The 18,152-nt window shown below is 47.8% G+C and overlaps 1 protein-coding gene across 2 annotated transcripts in view; it reads left to right on the top strand.

Annotated features, from left to right (window-relative positions):
* LOC143940950 (C4b-binding protein alpha chain-like) overlaps positions 1 to 18,152 on the top strand; it is a 117,817-nt gene that overhangs the window by 36,283 nt on the left and 63,382 nt on the right. For both annotated transcript variants that reach the window (XM_077462785.1, XM_077462783.1), the window contains exon 4: positions 16,362 to 16,458. In XM_077462785.1, coding sequence (XP_077318911.1) covers positions 16,362 to 16,458 — 97 coding nt within the window. The remainder of the gene's footprint in view (positions 1 to 16,361; positions 16,459 to 18,152) is intronic.

The following is an 18,152-nucleotide window of genomic DNA, read 5'->3' as shown; positions in this document are numbered from 1 at the left end:
CGGAGCAAGGGTTGATCCCGACCCCTTACCACGTGATCAGCTGTCAGCCAATGACAGCTGATCATGTGATCACAACAGAGCCGGTAATCGGCTATTAAAAAAGCCGATCACCGGCAGCCGTGAGAGGGACTTCAGTCCCGATCACGGCGAGCTGGGGCCAAGTCATCAGTGCCCACCTGCCCCCTGCCAGTGCCCCCTAATTATAGTAAAAGTGCCACCCATCAGTACCAACCCTTAGTGCCCATAGTGCCACCCATCAGTGCCCATAGTGCCACCTATCAGTGCCCACAGTGCCACCTATCAGTGCCCACAATCTGCCTCAACAACAGTGCTGCACCTCATATGCCACATATCCGTGCCCATCAGTGTCATCTACCAGTGCCCATCAGTGCTGCCCATCAGTGCCCAGCAGTGCCACCTATCAGAGCCACCTATCAGTGCCACCTATCAGTGCCCATAAGTCCCATCTATCAGTGGTACCTATCCGTGCCACCCATCTGTGCCACCCATCCGTGCCATCTTATCTGTGCCCATCTTTGCCCATCAGTGCCACCTTATCTGTGCCCATCAGTGCTGCCTTATCTGTGCCTCTCAGTACCGCCTTATCTGTGCCTATCGGTGCCACCTTAACCATGCCTATCAGTGCCCACCAGTGCAGCCTATCAGTGCCCACCAGTGCCGCCTCATCAGCACATTTCAATGAAGGAGAAAAATGACCTGTTTGCAAACTTTTATAACAAACTATTAAACATGATTTTAAATTTTTTTTTATTTTGCATCTTTTTTTGTTTGTTTAGCAAAAAAATAAAACTCCCAGCTGTAATTAAATACCACCAAAAGAAAGCTCTATTTGTGGGAAAAAAATGATAAAAATTTCATTTGGGTACAGTATTGTATGACCGCGCAATTGTCATTCAAAGTGCATCAGCGCTGAAAGCTGAAAATTGGTCTGGGCAGGAGGGGGGTTTAAGTGCCCAGTAAGCAAGTGGTTAAACCTTTCATCTGATTTCTAAATTGCAGCATTTGTAAGTTTAAAAGTGATTATAATGGAATAGTAGTGGTAAAAAAAATTCCTTGTGGATTCAATTAACCATTTTTTTGTTAATTCTCCTTTAAGGGGGTATGGCAGGTGTGTCTTATGCCTGCATACGTTTGCTGGTAGGTGTTCCTCATTCCCATCTCAAAATGTTGGGAGGTATGCAATATACATGTTACATACATACACATGTCACACACACAATACACATTACACAATACACGTCACACACACAAACACACACACACACACACACACAATACACATGTCACACACATACAGAATATACATGATACACACACTGTACACACATTCCACATTGCAATCCCCCCTCCCCCAGAGACAATCATTCATTGGGCACAATATACCTATAGGTGTAAATACATACAGTGCGCATATATAAGTTTGTGTATGGTTAGCATTTTATTTAATAATGCAAAAATTTACTTCCCGGGGGGGGGCGGAGGGTAGTGAAAGAAAAAGAAAGGGGAAAAGAAAAAGGGAAAGAATTAATAAAAGATGGAGAGAAGAAAGAAAACAGTGTGTGTATTCTAGGGATGAGCTCAGGCGCGTTCGCATGCTCCATGCGCAGAGCCCGCCAGGAAGTCAGCGCATCGCTGCTCTAATCACAGGCAGTGAGGCATTGCCCCATCTCTGCAGCCGCACATCGGGAAAATGTCTCACTGCCTGTGATTAGTGCAGTGCTGTGCCGACTTCCTGGCGGGCTCTGCGCGTGGAGCATGCGAACACGCCTGAGCTCATCCTCAGTGTATACTAAAAAAACAAACTGCCATGTACCGCTAAAGTGTTTGGGTTTGACTTGAAGAAAAGGTGGCAACCCTACCACAAACTCCTGCAGCTGGCTGAAAGCTCAATTACAGAAGAGCAATATAGCTATATAGGTGGATAATGGTGTATTCTGCACTCAGGTCACACAGACAACACCCAGAAAGTCCTGCAGCTGGCTGAAAGCTCAATTACAGAAGAGCAATATAGCTATATAGGTGGATAATGGTGTATTCTGCACTCAGGTCACACAGACAACACCCAGAAAGTCCTGCAGCTGGCTGAAAGCTCAATTACAGAAGAGCAATATAGCTATATAGGTGGATAATGGTGTATACTGCGCTCAGGGCACACAGACAACACCCACAAACTCCTGCAGCTGGCTGAAAGCTCAATTACAGAAGAACAATATAGCTATATAGATGGATAATGGTGTATACTGCGCTCAGGTCACACAGACAACACCCAGAAACTCCTGCAGCTAGCTGAAAGCTCAATTACGGAAGAGCAATATAGCTATATAGGTGGATAATGGTGTATGCTGCACTCAGGTCACACAGACAACACCCAGAAAGTCCTGCAGCTGGCTGAAAGCTCAATTACAGAAGAGCAATATAGCTATATAGGTGGATAATGGTGTATACTGCGCTCAGGGCACACAGACAACACCCACAAACTCCTGCAGCTGGCTGAAAGCTCAATTACAGAAGAACAATATAGCTATATAGGTGGATAATGGTGTATACTGCACTCAGGTCACACAGACAACACCCACAAACTCCTGCAGCTGTCTGAAAGCTCAATTACAGAAGAGCAATATAGCTATATAGGTGGATAATGGTGTATACTGCGCTCAGGGCACACAGACAACACCCACAAACTCCTGCAGCTGGCTGAAAGCTCAATTACAGAAGAGCAATATAGCTATATAGGTGGATAATGGTGTATACTGCGCTCAGGGCACACAGACAACACCCACAAACTCCTGCAGCTGGCTGAAAGCTCAATTACAGAAGAGCAATATAGCTATATAGGTGGATAATGGTGTATACTGCGCTCAGGGCACACAGACAACACCCACAAACTCCTGCAGATGGCTGAAAGCTCAATTACAGAAGAGCAAGAATGCTAAATTGGTGGATAACGGACGGTGTATACTGCTTTGAAGGTACACAGAGAAGACCCACTAACTCCTACAGACGCCAACACACTACGCAAGGCCGCCGTGCTGGCGGCCTTATATAGTGTGGGGCGTGTACTACACAGCCTGAGCTATAATTGGCTACAGGCATCCTGCCTGTGGCCAATCATGGCTCTCCTCGCTGCCGACGCTGTGATTGGCCAAGCATGCGGGGTCACAGTGCATGCTTGGCCAATCATGAGCCAGCAATGCGCTGCGATGGTGCAGTGCATTGTGGGCCGTGAGCGCCACATGAATTTGACGCGAACGGCCCACAGATTTCTGGCTTCGCCAAACGGGCGAACAGCCGGTGTTGAACACCAAGCTCATCCCTAGTCTGAAAGGCCAACAAGGAGAGGCAGACAGTCACAAGCCAATAAAAGAGGGCAAGCAGGCTCTGTGTCTAGAGGCAACAGTGCTGGTCGTGGACACAGTGCATCCTCATCAGTACGTGGCCATGGGACGCGCTTGTCCTTTTTTTTGGCAGCTGGCCACGTTGAGCCGCAATATGCCAAAGACTTAGTAGAGTGGATGACCAAGCCATCCTCAACCTCCTCATCCTCTCTCACCCAGGCTCAGGGTACTTTGTCTGGCAAAGCAGCTGCCAACGCGGCCTCTTCCCTCGTCTCAATGGCATCAGTCACTCCTTCCCTAGCCCCACCATGTCCTCCTGAGGAGTCCCCCGAACTGTTTGACCACAGTGTTGGGTACATGCTCCAGGAGGTTTGAAGGTGCCGATGATGGTACCCAGCTAAAGGAAGGCAGTAACGTGAGCCCAGAGAGGGGGGTGCCCAAGAAGGACACCAATCTGGCAGTCATGTTCCCCCAGTTGCAGCATACTGCCAGGTTTGCTCCACTGATGAGGGAAGGGATGATGAGGTCACTGACTCCAAGTGGGTGCCTGATAGGAGAGAGGAGGAAGAGGCACATGTCCAATGAGGCAGGAAGCCCTCCAGGGGCCAGCTTAAGGGCAGCACTCCGACTGCATCACACCGCAGAGCTCCGCATGTGCAGGGCGCTACTGTCTCTGCATGTTATTCCAAAAGTTCTTTGGTGTGGGCCTTTTTTGAGATGAGTGCATCAGATTGCACTGCTGCTATTTGCAACATATGTCTCAAGTGTATCTAGCGTGGCCAAAACCACCCGCTTGGGCACCATATGCTTGACCAGACATACGTCAACCTGCCATGCAGTTTTTTGGCAAGCATATCTAAAAGACCCACACCAAATAACAAAGCGGACCTCTCCTTGCTCCTCATCAGCTGGGATCTCTAACTCCCCTATACCTTCAGTCCTCTCTGAAACCTGCACTGAGAGGAATGAAGGTGTAGAATTAGGTGTGTAACAGCCAAGTACTTGCGGGCACTCTTCTATCGTTACACCGACGTCAGATTGTACCAGGCAAATTTCCCTGCCCCAGCTGCTGCACCACCGAAAGAAGTTTGCTCCCAGCCATCCACATGCCTAGTGGTTGAATGCTAGCTTTGCTAAATTGCTAGCACTTCAACTGCTGCCTTTTCAATTGGTAGACTCTGCCCCTTGCGTGAGTTTGCGGAATGTGTAGTTCCTCAGTGACAGGTGCCCAAACGACACTTTATCTCATGGAAGGCGATTCTAGCTCTCTACCGGCATGTGGAAGGCAATGTCTTGGCCTTGCTAGACAGGGCGGTCAGTGGTAAGCTGCATATTACCGCTGACTCATGGTCCAGCAGGCATGGACAGGGACGTTACCTATCTTTCACGGTGCATTGGGTGACTCTGCTGGCAGCTGGGAAGGATGCAGGACAAGGTGCAGTAGTGTATGAGGTTGTTCTGCCACCACACCTCCAAAATGCTACTACTGGTGATTCTGACACACCTTTCTCCTCCACCCCCTCCTCCTTCTTCTTCCTCCATGGCCTCTTCCTGTGCTTTGTCCTCTGAACCAGTGGTGCTTCGTAGGCATCAAGGGGCTACTCAAGTACATAGGCAAAAATATGGCATGCGTGCTTGAGCTGGTGTGCTTGGGGGACAGGAGCCACACTAGGGCAGAGATTCTGTCAGCTTTGCAGGGGCAGGCTCAGATGTGGTTGACGCCACACCAACTTAAGCCAGGAATGGTGGTGTGCGACAATGGCACCAACCTCCTTTCTGCCCAGGGACACTTCACCCATGTTTCCTGTTTGGCTCACGTCCTTAAATTGGTGGAGCAGTGGTTCTTGGGCAGGTGCTCGGGCTTAAAGGATGTGCTGAGGCAGGCCAGGAAAGTCTGTGTGCATTTTCGCCGGTCATATAATGCCAATGCTCGGCTGGCTGACCTCCAAAAGGAATTTAATGTGCCCAAGAACCGCCTAATATGTGACATTCCCACCAGGTGGAACTCAACATTGGCCATGCTGCAGCGGCTGCACACGCAGCCGAGGGCCATCAATGAGTACTTGTGCGACTATGGCACCAGGACAGGATCAGGGGAGCTTGTTTTTTTTTTTTCACGCCAGTGGGCTATGATCAGGGATGCATGCACTGTCCTGTCACCATTTGAGGAGGCCACAAGTATGTTGAGCAGTGACAATGCATGCATCAGTGACACTGTCCCTGTTGTCCACCTGTTGGAGCACACGCTGCATGGAATAATGGACAGGGCACTTGAGGCAGAACAGAGGGAGGAAGAGGAGGACTTTCTTACCTCTCAAGGCCCCTTTATCCACACAGTGTTCCTGCTGGCCCGCCGATCACACAGGAAGAGGATGAGGAGGACGAGGAGGAGGATTGTGTCAGCGTGGAGGTGGAGCCTAGCACTCAACATCAGCAGCAGTCTTCAAGGGATAATTTACAGTCCCAAGAAACCTATGGACGTGGCTGGGAGGAGGTGGCTGCAGATCGTGTCATCCTTAGTGACCCAGAGGACTCCGGGCCGAATGCCTCAGCAAACCTATGCTGCATGGCCTCCCTGATCCTGCTAAGCCTGCAGAAGGATCCTCATATTCGTGGTATCAAGGAGAGGGATCATTACTGGCTGGCAACCCTCCTTGATCCACATTACAAGGGTAAGGTTGCGGACCTTATCTTGCCATCGCAGAGGGAGCAGAGGATGAGACATCTTCAGGAGGCCTTGCAGAAAGGTTTATGCAACGTGTTTCCAGAGCCTGGGAGGTTACAAATTCCTGGTCCTGGACAACGTGTTGCTGAGGCTTCAGTCACTCACAAAAGGAGCGGTGGAGAAGGTGGCTGTCTGACCGATGCGTTCAGACAATTTTTTAGTCCGCAGCCCCAAGGTATGATCGGTTCCAGCAACCATCGCCAGTGTCTGATTTACATGGTGCAGGAACACCTAGGGGCAAGATCAGACATGGACACCTTTCCCACCGAAAATCCTCTGGGTTACTGGGTCTTGAGGATGGATCACTGGCCAGAGCTTGCTCAGTATGCAATTGAGCTACTGGCCTGTCCTGCATCCAGCATTCTTTCAGAACTCACATTCAGTGCTGCTGGAGGCTTTGTAACCAATCACAGGGTGCGCCTGTCCACCGACTCGGTCGATTGACTGACCTTCATAAAAATGAATCAGTCTTGGATCACCACCAGCTACCAAGCACCTGATGCTGATGTAACCAAATATTTATTTTTTAAATGTCAGATCTCTTCAAGACTGCCTATACTGATGGTGAGTGACTATCCTGTTATGCTGAGTGACTATCCTCTTCCTCCTCAATGATCATGCTGATAGCTTGTAAGAACATTTTTGGTTCTTGACGCAGTTTTTCAGCCCCTGTTTAACAGGGGCTTGTAATTACAATTTTTGATTAAATATTTTGCAGGAGGGTTTGTTGCTGTGCTCAACTACAGTATCTGTGAGGGGTTGCAGTGTTGTGGTACCAGCACCAGTGCCTAAAGCCCAATTTTTCAGCCCCTGTTTAACAGGGGTGTGTAATTACAATTTTTGATTCAATATTTTGCAGGAGGGTTCGTTGCTGCACTCGACTACAGTATCTGTGAGGGGTTGCAGTGTTGTGGCACCAGCACCAGTGCCTAAGGCCCAATTTTGTCTGCCCTGTTTAACAGGGACATGTAATTACAATTTCTGATACAATACTTTGCAGAAGGGCTCATTCCTGCGCTCCAACTAGAGTATCTGTGAGGGGTTGCAGTGTTGTGGCACCAGTGCCTAAGGCCCAATTTTTCTGCCCCAGTTCAACAGGGACATGTAATTACAATTCTTGATCTAATATTTCACAGCAGGGCCCATTCCTGCGCCCCACCAAGAGTAACTGTGATGGCTTACAGTGTTGTGACAACACCACCACCACTAGGGATGAGCTTCGAGTTCGAGTCGAACTCATGTTCTACTCGAACATTGCCTGTTCGCCTGTTCAGCGAACAGTGAACAATTTGGGCTGTTCGCAGCAAATTCGAAAAGCCGGAACACCCTATACAAGTCTATGGGAGAAATCTAAAGTGCTCATTTTAAAGGATAATATGCAGGTTACTGTCCTAAAAAGTGTTTGGGGACCTGGGTCCTGCCCCAGGGGACATGGATCAATGCAAAAAAAAGTTTTAAAAACGCCCGTTTTTTCAGGAGCAGTGATTTTAATAATGATTAAAGTGAAACAATAAAAGTGTAATATTCCTTTAAATTTCGTAGCTGGGGGGTATCTATAGTATGCCTGTGAAGGGGCGCATGTTTCCCGTGCTTAGAACTGTCGCTGCACAAAGTGTCATTTGTGCAGGAAAAAAAGTCTTTTAAAATCACTTGCGGCTAAATTGTCGGGTCTCCGTAATACAGAGAACACTCAATGAGTGTTCTCTGTATTAGCCGACAATTCATTCATTCATTGATTAAAAAAAATAAAATAAAAAAAAAGCGTGGGGGTTCCCCTAAATTCAAATACCAGGCCCTTCAGGTCTGACATGGATATTAAGGGGAACCCCGTGTCAAATTTTAAAAAAAAATTGACGTGGGGGTCCCCCCAAATATCCATACCAGACCCTTCAGGTCTGATATGGATATTAAGGGGAACCCCGCATCAAATTTAAAAAAAAAATTGACGTGGGGGTCCCCCTAAATATCCATACCAGACCCTTTATCCGAGCACGCAACCTGGCAGGCCGCAGGAAAAGAGGGGGGGACGAGAGAGCGGCCCCCCCTCCCTCCTGAACCGTACCAGGCCACATACCCTCAACATTGGGAGGATGCTTTGGGGGTCTGTGACCCCTCAAAGCACCTTGTCCCCATGTTGATAAGGAAAAGGGCCTCATCCTCACAACCCTGGCCGTTGGTTGTGAGGGTCTGCGGGCGGGGGGCTTATCAGAATCTGGAAGCCCCCTTTAACAAGGGGACCCCCAGATCCCGGCCCCCCCCCTGTTTGAAATGGTAAGGGGGTACAAAAGTACCCCTACCATTTCACAAAGAAAGTGTCAAAATGGTTAAATAAGACAAACACACTTTTGAAAAATTCCTTTATTAAAAATAAAAAAAATTTAAAAAAAATTCCAGCGGTGCTAATCCACTCTTGCTATCCAGCGACGGGTCTCCGGGGTCCAGCGATGGATGATCATATCCAGCGACGGGGGAATCTCTCAGTCCAGCGCTGTCCATACATCCGTCTTCTGTCTCCTCTCTGGAGACACTGCAGAGAGCCGAGCGCTGACATTTCTTATATTGGGAGGGCGGGGCCACCCGTCACCTGACCCCGCCCCTCTGACGCAGGAGAGGGAAGCCAGGGGTTCCCCAGTGACGTGTGGGTGACCCCGCCCCCTCTGATGTAACGGAAACCTGCGTTACATCAGAGGGGGCGGGGTCACCCACACGTCACTGGGGAACCCCTGGCTTCCCTCTCCTGCGTCAGAGGGGCGGGGTCAGGTGACGGGTGGCCCCGCCCTCCCAATATAAGAAATGTCAGCGCTCGGCTCTCTGCAGTGTCTCCAGAGAGGAGACAGAAGACGGATGTATGGACAGCGCTGGACTGAGAGATTCCCCCGTCGCTGGATATGATCATCCATCGCTGGACCCCGGAGACCCGTCGCTGGATAGCAAGAGTGGATTAGCACCGCTGGAATTTTTTTTAAATTTTTTTTATTTTTAATAAAGGAATTTTTCAAAAGTGTGTTTGTCTTATTTAACCATTTTGACACTTTCTTTGTGAAATGGTAGGGGTACTTTTGTACCCCCTTACCATTTCAAACAGGGGGGGGGGCCGGGATCTGGGGGTCCCCTTGTTAAAGGGGGCTTCCAGATTCTGATAAGCCCCCCGCCCGCAGACCCTCACAACCAACGGCCAGGGTTGTGAGGATGAGGCCCTTGTCCTTATCAACATGGGGACAAGGTGCTTTGAGGGGTCACAGACCCCCAAAGCATCCTCCCAATGTTGAGGGTATGTGGCCTGGTACGGTTCAGGAGGGAGGGGGGGCCGCTCTCTCGTCCCCCCCTCTTTTCCTGCGGCCTGCCAGGTTGCGTGCTCGGATAAAGGGTCTGGTATGGATATTTAGGGGGACCCCCACGTCAATTTTTTTTTTAAATTTGATGCGGGGTTCCCCTTAATATCCATATCAGACCTGAAGGGTCTGGTATGGATATTTGGGGGGACCCCCACGTCAATTTTTTTTTTAAATTTGACAGGGGTTCCCCTTAATATCCATGTCAGACCTGAAGGGCCTGGTATTTGAATTTAGGGGAACCCCCACGCTTTTTTTTTTTTTTTTTTTTTAATCAATGAATGAATGAATTGTCGGCTAATACAGAGCACACTCATTGAGTGTTCTCTGTATTACGGAGACCCGACAATTTAGCCGCAAGTGATTTTAAAAGACTTTTTTTCCTGCACAAATGACACTTTGTGCAGCGACAGTTCTAAGCACGGGAAACATGCGCCCCTTCACAGGCATACTATAGATACCCCCCAGCTACGAAATTTAAAGGAATATTACACTTTTATTGTTTCACTTTAATCATTATTAAAATCACTGCTCCGGAAAAAACGGCCGTTTTTAAAACTTTTTTTTGCATTGATCCATGTCCCCTGGGGCAGGACCCAGGTCCCCAAACACTTTTTAGGACAGTAACTTGCATATTACCCTTTAAAATGAGCACTTTAGATTGTGAACGTTCGAGTCCCATAGACTTTAATAGGGTTCTAAAGTTCACACGAAGTTTAGGTCTGTTCGCAGGTTCTGGTGCGAACCGAACAGGGGGGTGTTCAGCTCATCCCTAACCACCACCACCAAAGGCCCAATTTTTCTGCCCCTGTTCAACAGGGGCATGTAATTACAACTCTTGATATAATATTTTACAGCAGGGCCCGTTCCAGCGCCCACCAAGAGTAACTGTGAGGACTTACAGTGTTGTGGCAACACCAACACCTAAGGCCCAAATTTCTGCAGAGTATATAGGGCAAACCCCTACTTTCACACATCCAACTTACAAACGACTACTACTTGTAAACGGAAAGAGACAACAGGAAGTGAGATGAAATTTACCCCTAGGAAAGGAAATTCTCTCCTGTAAGAGTTAATATGGGAAAAACATGTCTCCTCTCCACTGATGCTTTATCACCAATCCTTGTTTCACTAAAACCCCCAAATTTTCAAAAAACATTTTGTCATTGGGACAGAAAGTGAGGTGATAACCCTTCCCTATGTTTTTCAAAAAGCTTAAAAATAGATAAATAGATTTTTGGGCTGGAGCTACACTGTAAAAATGTACCAGTTCAAAATTAGAAACAGATTCTACTTAGCAACAAACCTACAGTCCCTGTCTTGTTTGCACCGCCTGTATACTGCTGTTCAGAGCATATAGGGCCTGGGGGCCCCACGCCTTTCCTTTTTTTAATTTGTGTGCAGGGTTCCCCTTAATATCCATACAAGACCCAAAGGGGCTGGTAATGGGCTGGGGGGGTACTCATGCCATTTTGCTCAATGATATTCATCCATATTGCCGGGAACAGACATTACATTAAAGCCGCAAGCAGTTTTAAATGACTTTTTTTCCTTTAGCAATGTAATTTTGTGCAGGGACAGTTCTAGACACGGGAAACACATGCCACTTCACAGTCATACTTTAGACATCCCCAGGTACGATATTTAAATTAATATTTCACTTTTTTTTTAATTTTAAGCATCATTAAAATCACTTCTCCCGAAAAAACTACCGTTTTTTTTTGCATTGATACATGAGGACCCGGGTCCCCAAACCTTTTTTAGGACAATAACTTGCATATTAGCCTTTAAAATTAGAACATTTGATTTTGAACGTTCGAGTCCCATAGACTTTAACAGGGTTCTATAGTTTGCACAAACTTTCGGTCCGTTCGCAGGTTCTGGTGCGAACCAAACCGGGGGTGTTTGGCTCATCCCTACTGCTATCTAGCAACTAGATTGCTGAAATTGGAGGAGGGCCAACGCCTCCTCTGTGAGGGAATTATTGGTGAGGCCCTTGTCAGGGATGACTTAGCCCTTCCTTCTCTGGGCTGGCTGCTCAGCTGTCGGCTAATTGCCAGCTCTCATCTCTCTTCACAGTTACCAGCTGTTCCTGATCATGCTCGTCTGACCTGCCTACTTAAAGCTGTCCAGCTCACTTCACCTCTGCTTCGCCTTGGTCACATCACAAGAAACCATCTCCTGTGGGTATGTTTAAAGACTGGATTGCTGACACCCCTTCTGGCTCCTTATCCTGCTTGCTGTTGCTCCACTTGGATCCCTGACTTCTGGCCTGAATGATTATCTGATCTGGTTATTGAACTTTGGACTGGCTGACTACTTGATCCGGTTACTGGACTCTGGCTATGCTTTGGATACACTTACTATATTTACCTTTTTATTTTTATTAATAAACAAGTGTGATTTAATTGTACTTCTGTCTCGGTCTGATTCATGGTTTCTGACAGCCCTTCAGAAGGGGTTCAGGGGCCAGCTGACTGAGAACAGCCACATATATGAGCAAGCCCATCCTCCTCCTCCTCCTGCCACAAGTCCACCACCAGAGGCACAGCCTCCAAGGAAGGCTGCAGGGAAGCATGGAGGGAAGGCTGCAGCAAAGAGAAGAAAGTGATGACCTGGGTTCAGTCTGGTCTGACAGAAGACGCAGGCTCGTGTAGTACCACAGCCTGGGGACAGATATGCCATCTGCTGCTGGTCCTAATTAGAGATGGCCTTGTGGCTTGCCCGGTGGTTGGTTTGCGGTGAATTTTGCTTGTTCGCGATTCGCCAAACCGGTGGACTTCTGGCGCTGTTCGCGGTGGACATATGCGTTTACATTTTGAAGAACTTTGACCCATGACACATCCATCATGGGGTACAGGCAGCCAATTGAGACATTTCAACACATGGACATACCCCCTACCTTATAAATAGACCTGATCTGGCGGCCATTTTACATTCTGTCTTTTGTCAGTGTAGGGAAAGGACGCTGTGTGGAGCAGGGACAGTCAGTCTAATCACTAGCTGATACTATTAGGTCCACAAAAGTCCTTTTAAGGACTGGTATAGGTGTACAGTATATAGGGTTGTAATACACATATAATATACTTTCTTTCAAATATAGAAAGCATATTATACTGCACTGCTGTGCTGCTGACCGATTCTGCAGCTGTCGTTTCTCAGTGTAGGGAGGGACAGTTTGGTGTTTGGAGCAGGGACAGTCTGCAATTCGCTAGCTACTAGCTAGCTACTACTAGGTCCACAAAGGTCCTTTTAAGGACTGGTATAGGTGTACAGCATATAGGGTTGTAATACATGTATAATATACTTTCTTTCAAATATAGAAAGCATATTATAGTGCACTGCATGCAGTGCTGCTGATCGATTCTGCAGCTGTCGTTTCTCAGTGTAGGGAGGGACAGTTTGGTTTTTGGAGCAGGGACAGTCTGCAATTCACTAGCTATTAGTTAGCTACTATTAGGTCCACAAAGGTCCTTTGAAGGACTGGTATAGGTGTACTATTTGGTGTGCAGTATATAGGGGTGTAATACACGTATAAAATACTTTCAAATATAGAAAGCATAGTATAGTGCATTTCCACTGTGCAGCATTGTGACTGCTGAGCGGTTCTGCAGCGATACTACAAAGAGTGACAAACGCAATTAGAAAAAAGTATTAGAACTGGTGTGATAGACCAGTGGCCCCCCAAAACAACAGATTGAAGCAGGGTGTTATATACCTTCTTCCAAATACTTACTGCACTTCTCTAGAGACTTTTGTCACAGGGTCATTTAAAAAATGACAGGCAGAGGAAGAGGCAGGCCTTTCCGCAGGGGTGGTAGGGGTAAGGCAGGAGCAACAGGCTTGAGCCAAAGTGGCAAATTGCAGAAGGTGCGTTCAAATACGTCAAAGGATGCACCAGACTTGGTTGAGTCTCTCACTCAGCCTTACTCTTCTGCACCCTCCTCATCCTCTCGATCTGCACCCTCATCTTCACTCTGCTGTGTGCACCCCCAAAGACACTACCACCAACACCACCATATACCCTCCGCTTGAGTCACAGGAATTATTTTCCGATCCATCACAAGACATTGCCGATGCGCAGCCACTCTTGGCAGTGGATCAGGAAGAGGAGGTAGCAACAACCGCCACTCAGCAGTCTGACGACAGTACCCAGATCAGCCCAAGGAGGAGATTGGTCCCCGGTGTTGCTGCCTACTCCGAGATCTCTAATTATAGTGGTGGGGTAGGTGATGTCGATGATGACGTGTCTAGTGATGTCACGTGGCTGCCCACAAGAGAGGAAGAGGAGGGGAGTTCAGAGGGAGATGTGGACCAGCAGATAGGGAGGAGATGCAGGCGGAACTTACATTGCACAGGAGGGACAAACCAGACTGCTAATGTATCAGGAGCGAGGCATCAACCATGTACGGTCACATCTGGTGCTCCCAGGATGCCGGCACATGGCTCCGCAGTGTGGGCTTTTTTTAACATGTCCGCTGCTGACAATAGTGTTGCCATCTGCAGCCTTTGCAGTCAACGCTTAAGTTGTGGTAAGCCCAACACTCACCTAGGGACGACTGCCTTAAGAAAGCACATGAGCTGCCATCACTGAGCCCAGTAGGAGTAACGGAACCCACAAAGCCACTCTCCAGGCTCTCACCGTCCAGCCTTGTCTTCTACTTCTCCTTCTCCTCTCTCCTCACAATTGTCCTCCACTCCACCTTCCATCATGCCGTCCTCACGTTTTTCTGGAAAAAGGCAGGCTTCCGTGGGCCAAATGTTCGAGCATAAAAAAATGATGATGCCGGATAACCCTCTTGCCCAACGGTTGACGGCTGGCTTGTCAGAACTGATAGCCCGCCAACTACGGCCATATAAACTGGTGGACTCGGAGGCCTTTCGAAAATTTGTGGCCACTGGAACACCACAATGGAAGGTCCCAGGAAGGAAGTATTTCTCACAGAAGGGCATCCCAGAGCCAAATGGCCATGTTCAGCGGCAAGTGAATGTATCTCTGGCACACAGTGTCGGTGCCAAGATACATCTAACCACAGACAGACAGGGAAGGTATATAACTTTTACTGTCCACTGGGTGAACCTTTTGAAGGCCGTCAAGCATGTACCGTAACCCGTGGCACCCGTGTAGATTTGGTTTTACCGCCACGGATTGCATGCAGGCCTGCCTCTTCTTCTCCTCCTCCTACTCCATCCTCCCTCTCCTCCTCTGCTGACTCCTCCTTTTCCGCTGCTAGCGTCTCTTCCGCTGCGCCACTCAAGATCCCCAGAACCTATTCGACATGCCAGGTGAGACATTGCCACGCTGTGCTGCGTTTGTTGTGCCTGGAAGCCAAGAGCCACACTGGCCCTGCACTCATTTCAGCTTTGCGTTCACAGGCAGATCAGTGGCTAACACCGCTCAATTTGACAGTTGGTAAAGTGGTGTGTGACAACGGTGCCAATCTGCTTAGTGCATTGAAACAGGGCAAGATTACACACGTCCCATGCATGGCACACGTCTTAAACTCGGTCGTGTAGCGATTCGTTGTCAAATACCCTCGGGTCCAGGACATCTTGCGGCAGGCAAGGAAAATCTCGGCCCATTTCAGAAGATCTTACACGACCATGGCTCACCTTGCTGACATTCAGTGGTGACACAATCTGCCAGTCAGACGTCCTATTTGCGATTGCCCGACGTGATGGAACTCAACCTTCTATATGCTTGATAGGCTGCTCCAGCAGAAACGTGCAGTTAACGATTACCTGTACAAACTGTGCAGCAGAACAAGTTCTGGGGAGCTTGGTTTTTTTTCCACCGCGCCAGTGGCTGCTCATGTGCGACGCTCATGCCCCCCTGCCAATCCAGTTTGGGGATTGGTCAGGGCTCTTTAGAACACCCCAGGCAGCTCCACCTCTCCTCTTCTTTTCCTAGTATCTTCCAGATGGCTCTAGAAAGAAGAGGGAGGTCTTAGTGTTGCTGCCTGGTAGTCACCAGCTGTTATCCTGAGCCATTTCCAGCCCAAATAAATAAACAAACAGGCCTGATTGCCAGCCAGGCCTGCCTAAATGTACCTAACCTACCAAACTTCTCTCTAGCACCTACCTACCTAGAGGGTGCTACACAAGTTTTGGGCAAGTTTTAGGCATTTTGCCAAGGCAATCCTGAAGAAACCTCACGCCACCTGGTTGAAAAAGGCAGGCTTATAGTGTCTTAGCTCACACACTGCTTCCTGTCTCCCACATACTATATTTCTGTGTGCTTCTAAGACACACGTCATAGTGAGAGCAAATAGGAATATGGATTGGGCAGGAAATTTTGACTTATGGGAAAGCCAAGGCAATAGGTGCACATTATGCCAGCAAAATGACAGTGTTGCTTTTGTTGACAGTATGTGCATGAATTTTAAAATTTTTTTAGCAGATTCCTATCTTTCTGTTCTGAAGAAAAAGCTGTTTGTTCCACTATAAACTTGGAAGACTTCCTGAATTGGAGGTTATGCGTTCATTATAATTAACTGGTGCACGTTCACTAATCAGATGAGAGAAGTTGCAGTGTCTGCATCCCTTTAGAAGTAATTAACCCTCAGGGAATATCTCACCAAACATGAAATTCCTATTGCAGAGGATGCCTACAATTTTACTTGTATTTTAGTGTAGACTTCTATACTTCTTGATGAACCAATTTTACAAGCAAGAACTGACATTTATGGCGGCTTTCAGTGCCCAACTGTGTTTAGAACAACTCAAGATTGCAATATGGCATTTCATTTTTTTTGGCACTTTGAGAAAATTGGAAGGCAATTTTTAACAACATTAAAATTCCAAAATAGCTAGTGTGTCAGTTTTTTAGATATTTTTTTTTAAACAGAATTGGAATTCCAAAAGATTAGCCCAACATTTGTCTGAGATTGCAGAATTGCAGTTTATGGAATAAAGACAGCTAATCAAGTTTTGTCTTCTGTTTTACAGTAAGATCATGTGGATATCCTGGTGATATAGAAAATGGATATTTTGAAGCTGAAGGCATCTCATTTGGCTCAAGAATAACATATCACTGTAATCTGGGGTGAGTTTAAATCCTTGGTGGCCAACCTGTGGCCTGAGGGCTAGATGCAACCCATTGGTGTGGCCCTCCATTCCCAGCAGTCAGTGGTGGGAGTATTGATTTGTTACCTGACCTTTATTACCAATGATCTTTAGAACTCTCATCTTACATATTCCACAACCTCTGCTGTCCCCTACACCATGGCTTTGGGCTCCAGCTACAACTGTAGAACAGTCTCTGACCATTTTCTACTAAAAAGCCTATCACAGTCTTCTATCTATACCATTACACAAATTAAATATTATTTGTGGTTCTTTGGAGATATCAGGGGCTACACTTGAGCCCCCCTATACCTTGTAAATTGACAACCACTGGTTTAATATATAATGTACTGTATATAGAGTTACATAATCATAAACTGTCAGCAGTCAAAATTGTTAGAACACACCCCTCTTGGAGTTTAATATTATTTTTATTTTTTAAATAATTTTGTATTTTTAATATTATTCACATTCATTTGTTGTGAGAGGTTGATACTGTACCTAAAGGGCTAAAATGGAAGTCCAGTCACATCCATTCCTAACTATACATAAACCTGCTCCCACCCTCGTTCTAAGCTTATTCTAACTAGCCTGTAGAGTAGTGGTCTCCAAACTGCGGCCTGAGGGCCAGATGTGGCCCTTTGGTTGCCATTGCCTAGATCTTGGGGCACTTTTCTTCCCACTGGTACAAGACATTATTCCTCGCACTGACACCAGCATTGGGAACATTTTGAGAGCCCTTCTGTAGAGAAAAAATGTCTGTACTTACCTATGCTGAGGGCGCTCCAGTCTGGTTGCATGATCGGCTCCCAGTGCTGGCTTCAGTTTAAAGTAGGGACAGCCGACAACAGATATCCCATAGTAAGTCTATAGGGGAAATCACTGCCTAGGCTCTGCAGCCGTTGTTGGAGATCTGTCCTCTTTGCTGAAGCTGGAGGCTAGGGAGCTCATGTGACCAGACTGGAGCACCCTCAGAATAGGTAAGCGTAGACATCTTTCATTTACAGGGTACTTAGAATAGGTGTTGAATGAGGGTGGGAGCAGCTTTAAGTATACCGTATATACTCGAGTATAAGCCGAGATTTTCAGCCTCTTTTTTGAGGCTGAAAGTGCCCCCCTCGGCTTATACTCGAGTCATCGCTGTCTGTCTGCCCGATCAGCGTGTCGAGCAGACAGACAGCGGCCATTCTAGGATTCAAAGGCCGCGCCTCCGTCGGTGATAGGCGGAACACTGAATTTCCCAGCAGTCTGTGTTCCGCCTATCACGGACATCCTCTCATCCTCGTCCGTAGTATGAGGATGAGCGGACGTCCATGATAGGCGGACCACTGACTGCTGGGAAATTGAGTGTTCCGCCTATCACGGACATCCGATAGGCGGAACACTCAATTTCCCAGCAGTCAGTGGGAAATTGAGTGTTCCGCCTATCACCGACGGAGGCGCGGCTTTTGAATCCTAGAATGGCCGCCGACGAAGAGCTGAAGGACGGAGGCTCGGCTCGGGACGGGCCGGGACGGGACGCAGGCTGGACGGGACGCAGGCTGGACGGGACGCAGGCTGGACGGGACACAGGCTGGACGGGACACAGGCTGGACGGGACACAGGCAGGCTGGACACAGGTAGGCTGCACGGACACACACACACACACACACACACACACACACACACACACAC

The sequence above is a fragment of the Lithobates pipiens genome, unplaced genomic scaffold (assembly GCF_037356315.1).
Source record: "Lithobates pipiens isolate NorthernLeopardFrog02 unplaced genomic scaffold, aLitPip1_a1.2 Scaffold_3, whole genome shotgun sequence".
NCBI lineage: Eukaryota > Metazoa > Chordata > Amphibia > Anura > Ranidae > Lithobates > Lithobates pipiens.
Note: the sequence above shows the minus strand (reverse complement) of the source record. Positions and strands in the feature narration are given on the sequence as shown.